The following is a 17,215-nucleotide window of genomic DNA, read 5'->3' as shown; positions in this document are numbered from 1 at the left end:
CCCAGTAATAGCAGGGTAATTGAAATCCATACTGTGGAAGGGTGGGGGAAATCACTGACACCGGAGACAGAAAGTTTGGTTTCTAAACACCCCTTGGGTGCACTATTTATTTCTCGCCACCAGGTGGCACTGAGACACCGTTGTTAACCAACGATGGTAAAGGTGTCTCAGTGCTCACCTATAGCACACCCGCCATTGCCATAAATCATAAGAAACAGAAGGCAAAAAGAAAACAAAAACAAATACACAAAATCTACAAAATAAAGGTACTGCACTCAGCAGCCAAAACAAACCCCAACCGTCGCTAGCCGCACGGCCCGGGACTCCGTCCTACACTCCCACTGTTCCCTCGCTACGCTATACAATTTGGGGTTCTGCCCATTTATTTTCCCCGCTACACTTATTCTTTCTGTGCGCGGTGTCTTTGTTTTTTTAAGTCGCGCGCGGCTCTCTTCCAGCCCCCGCTCTGTCCGTCCGTAGGGTCTCTGCTGGCCCATTCATTAAAATCTGGCAGACCTGAGGAAACAGTAGAGCATTATCTTATAGGGCCAACAATCACCCCCTCTCCCACCTCCCCGTGTCACGGCCATGACTGACAGGCGGTTGTTGGACAACTGCTGCCCTCTTCCTGCAGCACTGTGAACACGCCAGCAGAGTCAGCACAGGTCTCCCCCTGTTACATATCCTCCCCCTCAGAATGGCACCACCGGTCCATTCGAAAATCCTACAACCCCATGCCTTCCCGACAGAAAAAATCTGCGTTTTGATGCAGTTTCCCTGCTCGGTGGACTACCCTGAAGGCATAGGGCTGCAAGGCCAAGTACCATCGCGTGATTCTGGCGTTGTTATCTTTCATCCGGTGAAGCCATACTAAGGGGGCATGATCTGTAATCAGGGTGAAGTGTCGTCCCAGGAGGTAGTACCGGAGTGACTCGACTGCCCATTTTACCGCGAGACACTCCTTCTCGATGGTACTGTAGTTTTTCTCGCGGGGCAGGAGCTTCCTGCTGATATACAGGACCGGGTGCTCGCTTCCCCGTACCTCCTGAGACAACACTGCCCCGAGACCTGTCTCTGACGCATCCGTCTGCAGGGTGAACCTCCTGCCGAAATCAGGACTGCACAGCACTGGCTTGCTACACAGCCTACGCTTCAAGGCGAGAAAGGCCCTCTGGCACGGCTCCGTCCACTGAACCGTATTTGGGGCAGCCTTCCGGGTGAGGTCTGTCAAGGGAGCAGCAAGCGTAGCGAAGCTCGGGATGAACTTCCTATAATAGCTCGATAGTCCCAAGAAAGAGCGCACCTGGGTTTTGGTCGTAGGGACCGGCCAGTCAGCCAAGGCTTTCACCTTAGCAATCAGCGGTCTGATCTGGCCGCTCCCTACTCGATACCCCAAATACTCCGACTCACTCTTCCCAATGGCACATTTCTTTGGGTTAGCAGTGAGCCCAGCCTCCCGCAAGGATTGCAATACCGCCGCTACCTTACGCAGATGACCCGGCCAATCCTCACTGTGGATCACCACGTCATCTATGTAAGCAGCGGCGTACTGCTGATGGGGCCGCAAAATGCGATCTATCATCCGCTGGAAAGTGGCTGGTGCTCCGTGCAACCCAAAGGGCATGGTCCTGAATTGGTACAACCCGAAGGGAGTCGAAAACGCCGTTCTCTCTCTGGATTCCGGAGTCAGGGGTATCTGCCAGTACCCCTTCGATAAAGTGAGCCGTGCCAAGACGCTCCAGCAACTCATCTACTCTGGGCATGGGATAAGCATCAAACTTCGATTTTTCATTAACTCGCCTGAAATCAATGCAAAATCGAGTTGATCCATCCGGCTTATCCACTAACACAATCGGACTGTTCCAGTCACTCTGGGACTCTTCTATTACCCCCAGTCTAAGCATCTCATCAATCTCCGCTTTCACTACCTGCCTTTTACGCTCAGGTATGCGGTACGGCCTCTGGCGAACTGGCGCCCCCGGCTCAATCTCAATGTGATGATGGGCTACTCGAGTCTGCCCCGGGACAGGAGAAAACACATCAGGAAACTCCGCCACTAGCGCCCGAGCCTGACATTTCTGTGTTGGTGTCAGATTTTCTGCAATCTGTACCGACCCTGTTTTCGCCAACACAGAAAGATCAGGTCCCAGGTCCGTGACGTCATCTGCTTGCGCCACTAACAAAGCCTCCTGCTGTAACCACGGCTTCAACAGGTTGATATGGTAAATGTGCTTTTCTCTCCGTCGCTCCGGCTGGCAGATCTCATAATCCACCGCCCCAACCCGGCGTGTAACCTCAAACGGACCTTGCCACTTCGCCAGGAGTTTGGACTCTGAACTGGGTAACAATAGAAGCACCTTATCCCCCGGCTGAAACGTGCGTAACCGAGCCCCCCTGTTATATTGGGTCTCCTGTCTGTGCTGAGCCTGTTGCAAATTGTCGTGCGCCCACTTTCCCACCGACTCCAGACGTTTGCGCAGGTCCAACACATACCGGACAGTATTAGTCGAATTGTCCTGCTGTTCCTCCCACATCTCTCTAACCAGATCGAGTACACCCCGGGGTCTCCGTCCATACAACAACTCGAATGGCGAAAAACCGGTGGACGCCTGGGGTACCTCTCTGATAGCAAAGAGAAGGGGCGGAATCAGCTGGTCCCAGTAGCGCACGTCACTATCAATAAATCTGCGCAACATGTTCTTGAGGGTCTTATTAAATCGCTCCACAAGATCATCAGTCTGAGGGTGAAAAACCGAGGTCCTAATGGTCTTAATACCCAAAAGTTTACATGTTCCGCGGACTAGCCGAGACATAAAGTTGGTACCCTGGTCGGTCAGTATTTCTTTGGGGATTCCCACCCGGGAGAAAACCTTCACGAGCTCGTTGGCAACAGATTTAGCGGACGCAGATCGGAGGGGAATGGCCTCGGGATAACACGTAGCGTAATCCAGAATAACCAATAGGTGTGTGTATCCTGCCGCACTCCTTTCTAACGGACCCACTATATCCACTCCAATACGCTCAAACGGAGCTTCCACTAGGGGCAATGGCACCAGTGGGGCGCGTGGGACGGCTCTAGGGCTAGCTTTCTGACATTCTCCACATCGTTCACAAAAACGCTTCACATCACCATCCAACCCCAGCCAATAGAACCGTGTCACGAGCCTCGCTTTAGTCTTGTCCCTTCCCAAATGACCAGACAGGGGAATAGCGTGAGCAAGCTGCAACAAATCCTCCTTAAAGGGCTGAGGAATGAGCAACTGATGACGCACTTCCCTGGTCTGGGGTAATTTATCAACACGGTACAGAAGGTCTCGATTGATTTCAAAGTGAGGGTACGTGGCGGCGCGTCTGGGCTCGACCACCCGACCATTAACCACAGCTGCTTGGTCAAAGAGTCTGCCCAGCACGTCGTCACGCCCTTGCTCGAGTCGGAAGTCACGGGAGCGAGCTAAGAAATCAGCTCCCATGGCTTCCAACTCGGGGTCAGATCGGTCCCGAGCAGAGGCAGCCGAGCCAGACCCCTGCGCTGGCTCCGCGGCCTCCCCCCCAGACTCTTCACCAACCGCCCCCACCTGAAACTTCTCCAACCCCCTCCATTGCCAGCCCTCATTCTTAGCGATCCGACGCTCCCGTTTAGTTTTACGGGGTTTAAATTTATGACAAAACCACTCCGGATCACGAAAGGGAAAAATCTCTCCAATTATTTCCTCTTTCTTAGCCAATAAGGAGGACGGGGCTGTCAGGGCAGCTAACCAATCTTTAAACTGCTCACAGTCCCGTCCCAGAACTACCGGCACTGGCAATTGAGGACATAATCCTACCTGCACCTGCGTCACTTGCTGGCCAATCGTCATATTCACACTGATCTTGGGATAGGAGCGTACATCCCCATGAATACATTTAATATGCACCCGTCCCAGTATATGTTTATGCCCCGGTGAGATTAGGCTCTCCTGTACTAGAGACTGACCACACCCTGAATCCAGGAGAGCCTGGGTTTTTGCACCATCCACGGTCACAGGAATAACAAAACCCTTGTGCTGAAGTGACTGAGGTAATTGAACGTGCTTACCTGGTCGGCCGAGGTCACACTCCATCACCGGACAGTCCCGGGCGAGGTGGCCCACCTCCCTGCACGTCCAACACCTCGGTGGGCTGATTTCTCTCCCCGAGGCTTCAGCAACAGGTGGAAATACCGGAGCCATAACAGGGGCTCGCCGATAAGGTGTCCGCGCGAGACCCCGGTCCGACACCGCAGCAGCCCGTGGGTAACCCCACCCTGCCCCAGTTCCCGGGCCGGGAGCCCCCGCCGACACCCCCCGACCAAATACTCGATTACCCCGTCCCCCCAGTCCCTTCGCCCTCTCCGGGGCCAGTTGAGGGAACGTTCCGGTAGCCCCACTTCGTCCAGACAGTTTCGCTGGCGTTGGCTCCGCCGCCTGGTATTGCTCTGCCAACTCAACCGCCCGGTCCAAAGTGGCAGGGGCCTGCCGCTGTACCCATAGCCGAGGTCCCGGAGCCAAGCACTCCAGAAATCGCTCCACCACGATCACCTCCACCAACCTGGCTTCGGTGGTCGCGTCCGGGTTCAACCAGCCCAGAGCGTAATCCTTTAAGCGGTGGGCTATGGTTCTGGGATGCTCCTCCGCCGAAAACTGCGCCTCCCGGAACTTTCGCCGATATCCCTCTGGCGTGGCCCCCACCCGATTAAGGATGGCCGCTTTTAGGGTGGGGTAATCCATCATTTGTTCCGGGGACAGCGCCCTCGCGGCTGCCTGTGCCTCTCCCGTCAGCTGGGCTAAGAGGCAGGTAGCCCACTGTGCCTGGTCCCACCCGGCCGAGATCGCCATAGCCTCGAACACCTCCAGGTAGGCTTCAGGGCGATCATCAGCCGTCATTTTGGTGGGTCTCTGCAACCTGGGATCTGGACCTGCGGGTCTAGCAGCCCCCTGCACCGCAGCAGTGAGGGTCTGACGTAACAGGTCCATCATCGCCGCAAATTGTGTGGCATCCATGTTGGCTCCTTCTGGGGTTGCACTGCTTTTAATGGGCAATGCCAGTGAATCCCACTTCTGACACCACGTGTGGAAGGGTGGGGGAAATCACTGACACCGGAGACAGAAAGTTTGGTTTCTAAACACCCCTTGGGTGCACTATTTATTTCTCGCCACCAGTTGGCACTGAGACACCGTTGTTACCAACGATGGTAAAGGTGTCTCAGTGCTCACCTATAGCGCACCTGCCATTGCCACAAATCATAAGAAACAGAAGGCAAAAAGAAAACAAAAACAAATACACAAAATCTACAAAATAAAGGTACTGCACTCAGCAGCCAAAACAAACCCCAACCGTCGCTAGCCGCACGGTCCGGGACTCCGTCCTACACTCCCACTGTTCCCTCGCTACGCTATACAATTTGGGGTTCTGCCCATTTATTTTCCCCGCTACACTTATTCTTTCTGTGCGCGGTGTCTTTGTTTTTTTCTTTTCAAGTCGCGCGCGGCTCTCTTCCAGCCCCGCTCTGTCCGTCCGTAGGGTCTCTGCTGGCCCATTCATTAAAATCTGGCAGACCTGAGGAAACAGTAGAGCATTATCTTATAGGGCCAACAATCACCCCAAGACCCGCCTCCCAGCCATTCAGAGAGAGGGAGAGTCCACACACCCCCTCTCCCACCTCCCCGTGTCACGGCCATGACTGACAGGCGGTTGTTGGACAACTGCTGCCCTCTTCCTGCAGCACTGTGAACACACCAGCAGAGTCAGCACAGGTCTCCCCCTGTTACACATACAAAGTAACAAAATAACAAAAAAATACAGGAAACAAAGTATCAAATTAAAGTAGAAAAAATCCAAACAAAAAAGAAATGATCTCACCCACAAATAAGGCAGTCCAGCAAAGTGTCCCGAAATGATGGTGATTGTAGAAGGTTGAAAACATTGAGTACGTTGAAATTGTTGAGACTGTCCAGTAGTGTTGAGTTGAATGGTGAAAAGTTGTTTGGAAAAAATCAGGAGGATCAGGAAAAAATGGAGGCTGTCACACATAAAACAACAAACACTAAACAGACCTAGAAAAACAGCTAAACTTAAACAAGTAACAATGAAAACAAAAAGAGCAGTTTAGACAAAGCGCGGCAACAAAAGAAAATAAACTGATGCACTAGAATTATCTAAGGATGGTAATGGATTCACTGAAATTTAAGTAAAGAAAATGCTGTAGGTTAATGGATTCCTCTGAGAAAGGGAGTCTCCCTCAGGCCTGATTAGCCAGCTTTAATAGAAGTGATGGCTACTAAGGAGCTCTGAGATTGGAGCAGTGGAAATCTGAATGAGCCAATGGGGAGAGAGGATAAACAGAGGGTGGTTGCAAGGAACTATGGGAAATGAAGTTTTAACCTGGCCAGGCTACTGACCCTAATTAAAGGGATAGGTGGGTGAGACTTACACCCACATTATGTAGCATGGGAATTGCTACAATACGTGGCACGTAGTTTAAAGACCGCGGCTGACAAATGTGTATCCCGCCTGAGATCACAGTAATGTTGTGGAAAAAGGCAAACAGATGGACAAGGATAGAGGAGGATGCACTACGTGGCTGTATCCAAAACACAGGGCAATGGTTTAAGTTTGAAATTCAGCGTAGGTCATGTTATTTACTAATTTTATCACAGTGAGGTTTCTGTCTACTTTAATACAGTTTATACTTTTCATTTTAAATTGAAACAGTAAATTTAAAACAGCAACATGACCTTTGGGCCTTGTGCAAATAAATATAGACATCAATGAAAATTAAATACATTACGGTGGCAAAGTGGTTTGCAGTGCGCAGGTGTAGTGGTGAAGCGGTGCTCAGTATAAATAGACACAAGACAGTTCACGGTAAAACAGCTCTTTATTTGGCTGGGTTGCGGAGTAATATAGTTATTTGCCACACTCATCACTCATGACAACAAAATATCTTTTACTTAGACATAGAAGGGAAGGTTTTGTTATACTTGGTTGTAACATATTTTATTATTTCAGAATAATTTTTATGCATTTTTTATTAGAATTTTCTTGAAAGAGAAAGAGTACACATTTTTAGTTCAGTTTGGTTTACAACAATTAGCTTTGTTTTGGCAAGTGGGAAACGCAATGTTGGGGTCTGTTGACAGAAACATAAAAGAACAGTTCTACAATTCTGAGGTTTGGGCAGGGAAGGAACTAATACCGTAACAAGACAGCAAGGAAGGCAGACTATTGGAAGAGAGAAAGTAATTAAATCATTCCTTAAACCTAGAGCAGTTTATCCATTATCTACATTCCTTAGCACAACATATTAAATCAGAATCTATGTTTACAGTCGTGGAAAGGGGTGTTTGTCAGAGATACTTGTTTCATCTGGCAGAATCATTCAGGGCATGTTCCAATTTACAAAAACAAATTGCATTTGCACATCACCTTTCACCAAAAATGTCCCAAAGCCCTAATTGGATTCAAGCTACATATTTGAGAAGTCAGATTCCAAATCCTCTGTATATTCTGCATTTTAACCTGTTAGGTCTGAATTCTGGCGGGGGTTTAATTTATTCCCCCAACCCAATTGAGTGTGGTATGTAAACTCTACATTTGATTTTGGGTTCAAAACAATCACAACAGGATCAATTCCTTGTGCATGTAAATGTAGTGCATGGAAAGCATTAGGAAATGAAGGATGGGCAGGTTTGATTTCACTGCTGTCTGGTAGAACTAGGCCTTTCAAGATAACTGGAGATAGGATTGGAGAAATAAACACTCTCTCTTGCTCACTCTCAGGTGAAGAAGCTGCAGGTAATGCTGCGACAGGCCAACGACCAACTGGAGCGCACACTGAAGGACAAGCAGGAGCTGGAGGAGTGTGTGAAGCAGGGCAACGAGGAAACCACCACCAAGGTGACGACACGTAATCTCTTAGTTGTTTTACAAATAGCTTTTTTCAACCTTCAGTTCAGGTGATCGAAATACCTTTTTTGCTTTCTTTTCAACTTCAAAGTTTAAATATTAGTAAAATATTATATTTGCATACCATACTGTTTTAGTATCAGTCACACAACAGAATAGCTCAACTGTGCTATTGTAAAGCTTCAAGCAACTGCATGGTAAGAATAACACAACATGCATTCTTTAAAAACAAAAATGGCATGTATATATTAGGGGGGATTAGAAAAATTCACCCTATTTGCAGAAAAAAACAGCAGCCTCTGAGACAAATTATAAGCAACAGAAATTAAGAAATGTGAAACAATCGTATTTTCAATTGTCAATTTTTCATTAGCATCCCTAAAACAACTATAAAAAAAGTGTTGTTGAAAACCAGTTGGGATGGTGTGGAAGTCTCTGCATGTATGTTAGAGACCTACTGGAATCAAGCTGCATGCATTCTGGGCTAATGAATCTGGGCTTTTAAGAAATGATGAACCATTCTACATGCTGTGAATGTAGGTCACTGTAGCTTATTCATTGTAAAAAATAATAATAAATAATAATAATAATAAATACAAATCTTTAACCTTTGGCTATATCATTGATACAGACCACACACTTTGAGAACTTTACAGTTGATATACTGTTGTATTCTGTGATTCTTTCAATGAAATTACAATACAAGTGTTGTCCAGTAAAACAATAAGCAATTGCAGTGCCACATTGTTTCAAGCCCCTGGCCATATCAACCACACAGATCCATTTTACAGCATGTTTACAAACCGTTCAATCTGAGCTAGCACAGGGGGTGCTTTGTTTTTGTTTACAGTAGTTTTAATCATTTTAGCTGTAGTCAATTGCACTTAACCAAAACCAGGGAGGAATCAGATAAAACATTGGTCATGTTTGCTGTGATTGGACTGCAGGTCTCCACATTGATGCAGCGTGTCCAGGAGTCAGAGACTCTGCTCACTACCTTACAGCAGGCTTTCTCTCAGGCTAAGAGGAGAGCACAGGAGCAGATGGTAAGCCTGCCATTCCATTGCAAGACTTTCCACAGTGTAATCACAGGGTCCTCTCCACTGCTCTAATAATGGGATGTCATTTAAAGAGCCTTCAAAACAATAAAACTGCATGGACATTGAAGTGCAGTTCCCATTAAGGCTGTAAATGTATGTTTACATCTAGGTTAAAACGCAAGTCATGTACTGTTTAAACTATCATACACATTTTCAATGAAAAAAGACTTAATTTAGTATTGTAGTGATCACATTTTAAATAGATTTTCACATCCAGTATTAAATTACAATGGTTTATGATGCATTAAGATATTATAAATGGTGAAAATCAAGCAAGAAAGTAAAATACTATGGCGTTTTATGATGTTTATTTTCAGTTTAAACCCTTTAAATGAACCAATTATTTTGACAAGAAGGCTTGCCATTTTACTGTTTTTCCTAATGTACCGAAAACGAAAGGTCTCATTATAAATATACTGTTACAAATATTTATCTTTATTTTTTTTTTAAACAAGTCATCGTTTTGCATTAATTATGTTGGGAAGTTATAATTTTGTTACAGTGTATGATCCCCAACAAATAGGTTTAAACAGTGGCTGATTTTGAAAGTAGTTCTTGCTAATAAAATAATTCCATAAATCTTACCTGTTTTGCACTTCCATGATTCTTATTGCATGAGAGTAGCTGTTATTTATTTCATGCTAATATTGCACTCCACTTTCACCAAGATAAAATGAGATAGTAGTGGTGGGGACCAAGCAAGACGTAGCTTCACTGCAACACCTGCACACCTTGAAGTAAGATATGAGCCTCCGGTGCTTTTCCTCTGTCAGGTAGTGTAGATTTCCTATTGGCCCGGTGTTCATGGCTGAAGTGCAATATAGCTCCAGGGATCAGCCAATTTGTGGCCTCCCTGGCTATCAACACACACAACAGCGGTGATGCTGGCTCCAGGGATTAAATGTGCAATTTTGAAAGAAACATATCTTATAGCAAATGTGTATTTTCATTTTAAAACCTATCATCTGTTCCTACTTTAGGTAAACAGAAGTTTCAGTTTTCTCTACCTTTTTCACAACCAATATGTTATACTTTCACTTCCTTGGTCATTTCACCACAGCATTGTCTTCAGGCAAAGCCTGACTGGCTGAAAGCAAGGCAGTCAGTAGGGGAAGCAGCTGCCTGGAAAGAAGCCGTTGAAGGGGTGGGCACAATTTCACCCTCCAGGTGACAAAGCGGGGGCAACACTAACTGAAACATTGCAAAATAGAGATGTTCAGTACCATTATGTTTCAAAATGAAAATACATATTTGCTATAATATGTGTGTCTTTCAAAACTGCACATTTGAGACCTATATAACTAAATGGAAGTCCCCACCCTGTAAGAGTGGTGGAATTATTTGTTGGTCTACAATCACTTTAAAATACAAATGCAATAAGGGAACTGCAATGTTATGTGGTTATAAATACCTAATCAAAGTGACATTTTTACTGTAGTGCAGCAGAACACACTTTAAGAAACACACTTCTTCTGCTTTGCCAATATGACTGTTCCTTTCTGATTATTCCTGAGTTGCTGCCGTGTTGTGGTTCTGGTGTCTTGTCCGTACAGGCGTTGCTGATGCAGTCTCGGGAGCAGGTGGCAGAGGAGCTGGCCAGGCTACAACGGGACAATGAGAGTCTGCAGGGAAAGCACCGGCTTCACCTAACCCTGCAGCAACAAGAGAACTTCACCGTGCCCACTGCAGCCGAGGTACTGCTTACAGAAGCACCTGCCAGCTGAGCGCCTACTTTTGAATTAATAAAGACCCCAAATATTGTAGCTTAAATGACATAGCATTTGTTGAACGACCAATCTGATTTGGTGGACAGACAGTTATTGGAAAACAATCATGTTGCCAGCTACTTAAGCAATCTCAAATCAAACCATACTGTTCTCTGGTGCAGTGTTTCTGTTTTGGTAGGAGAAACTTGCCAGATTACTGCAGACTAATACTATTATCTTGTTTTTGATAATTGTATTATCTTATTGGGTGTAGATTCAACTAAAGCTACCTATAGTTAATACCAGATATTGCAAATGTGACAGACTGTTGAATTAGATGATTCCTATGCAAACTATGCACTTTGTCTTGTGTCAGAAACATCATAAGCAAATTATTTCTGAAAAAAAACATCTTCTCACAAGATGTTTTAAAATCCCTAAGGTAGTAGATCCTATGGTGACAAAAATGATCAGCTGGTGATGCTACAGAAGACACGTGTCCAAAAGTTCCACACATTGCAAGAAACTGTAGTGTAAGAGAATCGAGTTTCTTATATATCGTAAAACCCGGTGTACAAGTATCCCCCCCCCCCTTTTTTGAGACAACAATTTCAGGAAAAAGCCTATAGGTCATACCAGTGTATAAATTGCTCCCCCCTTTTTAAGACCCCCTAAAAATACCTAGAAAATAGACTTATACAAAAGTTTTTCCAGTAATTAAAGTCTTTCACCAGTACCACCGTCTGTAGTACATTAAAACAATGTTCTTCAGTGTGCACATGATCAGTGATGTGCTAAACTGCAGTGCTGCTTGCTATAGACCTCAAAAATACCCATGCTATTGATATTCAGAATCCTGCAACTTATGGTAGATGTCTGGTTCAGAATCTTGCAGCTAGTCTGATTCCACCTTATAAATCACTGTGGGCGTCTTTGCATTTACTTGGTTAAAATCATCTAGATTGTAGAAATCTTAAAAGTCATTTAAACAGTTAATTTGCACAGCATATTTTATCATGAAATGTCTTAAATACGCTAAATAAATCTAATAATTGTATTGACACATTCTAAACATGTTAAATACTTGACACATCAATTATTTAACATGTTTAACCCTTTGCGGTCCTATGTCGGACCTGGTCCAACATTGCAATTATTCCTATCCGGTCCATTGTCGGACCCTGTTTGACATCATCAAAAAACGCATAAAACGGGTTTCTAGTCGTTTTTTCTCCGGAAAAAGCCAAGAAAACCATTCAATGGCCGAGTGGGAGCGACAGGAGCCGAGACAAGCCGATTACAAAAAAAAAAAGGCGTATCTCATGAATAGTCATACTTGCCCCGGGCATCACATAGGGGCGGTCATAAGGAAACAAGCTGGCTGTTACTGAATCAGCGCACAGACACTATCACAGACATTTGAAGAGCTTTTTTGAGATGTTATAGTAATAAAATAATGACTTGGATCGCATTATTGAGGAGTTTGGTGATAAACGAGTGATAAGGATATGATTGATCGGTATGTAAGACTATTATTATTATTATTATTATTATTATTATTATTATTATTATTATTATTATTATTATTATTATTATTTATTTCTTAGCATATGTGAAAGCGATAGCGAACGAAAGGGTGGGGTGGGGCTGGAGATGCCTAGTGAGTACTTTGTTGATATGCAGGGCCATTTAAACCCGTTTGACTGTGGAAAAAATATTTTTAAACAGCGCGTCTAAAATTAACTGCGAGTGTGAAAATAAATTGGACCTGACGCACACTTAATAAATGGACTGCAAAGGGTTAATACATTGCAATTAGTATTACTAAGTAGACACCATCATGTCCTGTGTTTGAATTTTTATAAGATTTGAGAATAGGTGTGTCTCTTAGAAGCCAATGTATTTTAATTACAAACTGAACCATCTCCATTGTCCACCAGATGGCAGTATGACACCATTTTGACCAGATTTCGAATTCAATATCCATTCGGAGACACAATGTCTCGTAGCTAGGAATTTGTTACAAGTGTGAAACGCTTTGTTTGAAGTTCGATACTTAATCTGATAAAGATTTGAATTTGTTTAACAAAGTCATATCTGATTGCTCTTCACAGCAAGACTCTTTTGTAAAACAGAAAAAACGAGTTCTTTCAATTTATAATCCACTTAAGTGGACTTTTAAAAGCTCGACCCACATATTGATAGGAATTGTATTAACAATAATAAACAGTCTTCACAGTAGCTAACAAACAAATCCCATAAATCTTAATCAGTTTCCATTGGTTACACAGGTCTCAGATGTGCAGTTTTTAAACAAACGTGTTATAGCAAACATGTATTTTCATTTTGGAACAGATATATCTGGCACTACACTAGGTTAAAGAAAGTAAGCTTTGCCTTTCAGGAAGTCTGTTACTGCTTTACTTCCTTGGGTACTTCACCCCAGCAGTGTCTTCTGGGTTATATCCGATTGGTTATTGACAGGAAAGAAACCTGTGAAGGGGTGGGGACAATTTCACCCTCCAGGTGAAATGACCCAGGAAGTGCAAGACAGTCTAAAAGCAGGGCTTGCAAACAGAATCCTTTAAGCTAGTATTCGATATCATGCTTAAAATGAAAACACATGTTGTCTATAACGTGTTTCTTTCAAAACGGCTCGGTTGAGACCTACGTAATGTATGAATCTGCATTGCGGGGAAAATGTAAAACTATTTTGTTAGCTACACTTTAATATTGTAACACATGCTGCCATACATTGAACAGCTGTAACATGTTGCACATAAAGCAGTGAAGTGTCGTGTGTCCCTGGTCAGGAGCTACAGGCCCTGGTTCAGCGGTACCGGGAGGACATGGTGTGCTTGCGGACTGAAGCCGATCACCTGGAGGAGAAGCTGAAGGCAGAGATTCTGTTTCTGAAGGAGCAGATACAGGCGGAGCAGTGTCTCAAAGAGAACCTGGAGGAGACGTTGCAGCTGGAGATCGACAGCTGCAAAGAGGAAATTGGTGAGTTGTAAAACACATTAGAAATGGTTTAGTAAACTTAACATAAGATGAGCTGTACATAAGGGTTTAAATGGAAGTCTGTGTTTTCTTGTTCTTTATTACTTAACATTTTTTATGTAGCTCAGTACATCTGTGGACTGTAACAGTGATGCAAGTCTAATGTCTTTTAAGGACCTACATTCTAATGTATGTAGTTTACATTTAGCAATTAAGAATTATTTTACAAAGTATGAGCCAAGGCTTTCAAAAAATCATTATTGGAATATTATGTTGTTTCCAGACTTTATTTTATTTATTTAATATATAGCCATAGATGTTTAAATGCAGTGGTAGTCCTGACAGTAAAATACTGTACTGTAATGTCATTTTAATTCAAAGGCCATTACGCAGCACTGCACAGCAATTAAACTAGGCACCCTCATGAGACAATTGCTTCTCAAGTATACTGTAGTCAAGTAGGATTCTGCAGCCTTGAGTAAACATAACTGTGATCATATAACAAGTTGCTTACACAGGACTTGATTTGATGTGTTGTCCTCAGAGAGTGAGCACCATTGACATTTGTATACTGTATTTAAACTGCTGATGCGCAGAGGCACACTTTTGCTAATTCTAATCATATCGGTCCGCTTTTAAGAATCAACCGCTTATAAGAATCAAATCATCTCTGTGTCCGATTGATTACACTTTCCTGTTAAGCTGCAATCCTTTTTTTTTTTTTTTTAACAATAGACTTTAGCTTTTACAGGTTAATGTGTGTTTTTAAAATTACATTGCAGTGGACTTAAACAGCACCCTTTCTTTCAGGCAAACCCTTTACTTTGTGTTTCACCATTTAACACTAGAACCGCCACGGTTATACTTATACCTAAAACCACCACCGGCAGTCATTATGAAGGTTACATTTTAAACAACATTAATATTAAAATGAAAGACAAACTGTTGGATATAACTCAAAAGTTTTATTCAAGCATATCATATCAAACATCTGACATAATAAAATAAACATTTCAAAAGAAACTAGTGTGTAAACAGGTATATGTACGTACAAAACTTAAAACGAAAGTAACATGTTTTCTCTTGCGTGTGTCACTCGGTGCAGCAGAGAGTCCAGGTTGAGCAGCTGCTGCTGCTGCTGCTTTGTAGGTTTCTGATCGAAATGTTTCTGCCGATGTGCTGTAACTGCACGTCTTGATTCTTTAGTGTAACTGTGTGCTGTGCTTTAACGTTTGAATTTTAAACATGCCTAATTCTAAATGTAATATATTTAGCTGATTGTTAAAAATAGTACAGTAATATTGCTTGTTATTTCACCCCTGTCTTGAGTCAACGCCGCTCCCCCACTTTTGCCTTAATGTCAACTCTACGCCCCCGGAGTGTTGACTCGGCAGAATCCAGTGTGTATATATATATATATATATAGGTGTGTGTGTGTGTATGTATATATATGTGTATATATGTGTGTGTGTGTATATATATATATATAAAGCAAGGAGAATGGACGAGATGGGAGAGTGTGGAACAATATAAGATTGGCTGGCGAGATCTATGGACAATGGAACAGAGCAGGATCAGTTTCCTCATCAGGTCAACATATGATGTTCTCCCATCACCACAGAACCTTAATCTATGGGTAGGAGAGGATCCGTGGTGTCCTTTGTGTTCATCGGCACTTACATTTTGGGTGGGTCTTAGCCAAGGACGGTTTACTTGGTGTCATGACCAGATGCTGCGATGTTTGGCATTGGAAGACAAGCTCAGCATGACCAACAGGTTGCCACCAATGTCAGCAATATATGACACACGAAGAACAACATTCCTCCGTCCAGGGGAGCAACCTCCTAGAAAAGTTATTAAAACCAAAACTTGTCTAGGACAACTGGAAGCTGCTAGAGATTGAAAAATGCTGGAAGATTGCCACCACTAACCTTCGACATGATATTGTCTTGTGGTCTGGATCAGCATGCCTTGTTCACCTGGTAGAGTTAACAGTGCCATAGTAGGATACTGTGGATGAGGCGTATGAAAGGAAGAAACTTTGGTATGCTCAACTAGCTGCTGAAGCGGAACAGCGAGGATGGAGAGTCCAGGTTTACCCAGTGGAGGTGGGTTGTTGAGGAGTTGTGGCACACTCCACAACTCGGTTTCTATGAGACATAGGATCCAGTGGTCAAAAGTTGCGACGCATAGTGAAGAGCTTATCTGAAGCAGCTTATTCTGGGTAGGGACCTCAAGCACAGTAGAAAAATAGCAACATTGATGTAAAGGAAGATAAGTAAGCTAGGCTTAGCTGAGTGGGGGACAGAGGGGGGTGATGCTGGGACGCTGGAATCACTGTTGATCCCTCTTAAGGTGTTGTGGGCTAGTCGACGAAACACCAAGGATGGAAGGTGCCCACTTGAAGACCCCAGAGAAGTACCCTACTCAGCTCAGTCCAGACGGTTGTCATGCTGATACGCTAGGGAGGCCGCACTGTGGTTGATCCCTGGAGTCAGTATTGCAGCTGTTGTGTGTGCTGATCCCTGGAGCCAGCATTACACTTCAGCCATCAACACCAGGCAGAAGGATATCTACATCATCAGATGGAAGGAAACGCAGATGGATCACATTAGTTTATAGTAAAAGAAGCTGTGTCTTAGTTGGTGCTTATCTTGGCGAGGGTCCAATATCAGCATGAAGTTTTAACACCTACTCTCATGTAATGGTATACATATAGTTAAACATAAATGTAAAAGTTACATTAGAACCCACTAAGATAAGAAAGCTGTTTTATAAAAGTATGTTTTCAGTCTTGACTTAAAAACTGTAACAGTCCCAGCTTCCGTGATGAAAGAAGGGAGGGCATTCCATAATTTAGGAGCTCTGCATGAAAAAGCTCTTCCTCCCGTGGTCATTTTTGTTAACCCTAGGAATAACCAGCAGCCCCACATCCTGTGATCGAAGAGTGCGATTTGGCTATACGGGATCGGTAACGCCTGTAAATAACTGGGTACTAATCCATTTAGGGCTTTCTAGGTTAAAATCTATATTATACTGCACAGGGAGTGAGTGTAATATGTTCACTTTTCCTGGTTTTAGAATTCTAGCAGCGGTATTCTGAACGAGCTGTAAGCGAGACACCACACCTTTTGGGATACCAGAGAGAAGTGCATTATAATAATCAGTTCTAGATAAAACAAAGGCATGCATTAGTCTCTCGCATCAGATACAGAAATAATTGGTCTAAGTTTGGCTATATTTCTCAAATGGTAAAAAGATACTTTAGTAACTTCCCTAATATGTCTCCAATGATAGATCAGGATCAAAGATGACCCACAAATTTTTAATTTCTAGTTTTAAGATTTCTAGTTTGCTCCTTATTTTCCATAGTTCTCTAGATTCACTTCCTGAGAGGACACTAAGTACTATTATCAAACCTTGTGTTTAGATAATATATATTACCAGTCAAGGGAACATTTTTTTAACACACGTTAATTGCCCTTG

At 43.7% G+C, this 17,215-nt stretch overlaps 1 protein-coding gene across 2 annotated transcripts in view; it reads left to right on the top strand.

The window, feature by feature from the left end:
• Window positions 1-17,215, top strand: part of LOC117430458 (rab GTPase-binding effector protein 1) — a 73,873-nt gene that overhangs the window by 36,272 nt on the left and 20,386 nt on the right. For both annotated transcript variants that reach the window (XR_009308950.1, XM_034050496.3), the window contains exons 11-14: window positions 7,798-7,914; window positions 8,871-8,969; window positions 10,577-10,717; window positions 13,543-13,732. Coding sequence is in view for 1 of the 2 variants with exons in the window: in XM_034050496.3 (XP_033906387.3) it covers window positions 7,798-7,914; window positions 8,871-8,969; window positions 10,577-10,717; window positions 13,543-13,732 (547 nt within the window). In the remaining variant the exon portion in view is untranslated. The remainder of the gene's footprint in view (window positions 1-7,797; window positions 7,915-8,870; window positions 8,970-10,576; window positions 10,718-13,542; window positions 13,733-17,215) is intronic.

Source organism: Acipenser ruthenus, chromosome 26 (assembly GCF_902713425.1).
Source record: "Acipenser ruthenus chromosome 26, fAciRut3.2 maternal haplotype, whole genome shotgun sequence".
In the NCBI taxonomy this organism is placed as follows: domain Eukaryota; kingdom Metazoa; phylum Chordata; class Actinopteri; order Acipenseriformes; family Acipenseridae; genus Acipenser; species Acipenser ruthenus.
This window is presented reverse-complemented; position numbering and strand designations above follow the sequence as displayed.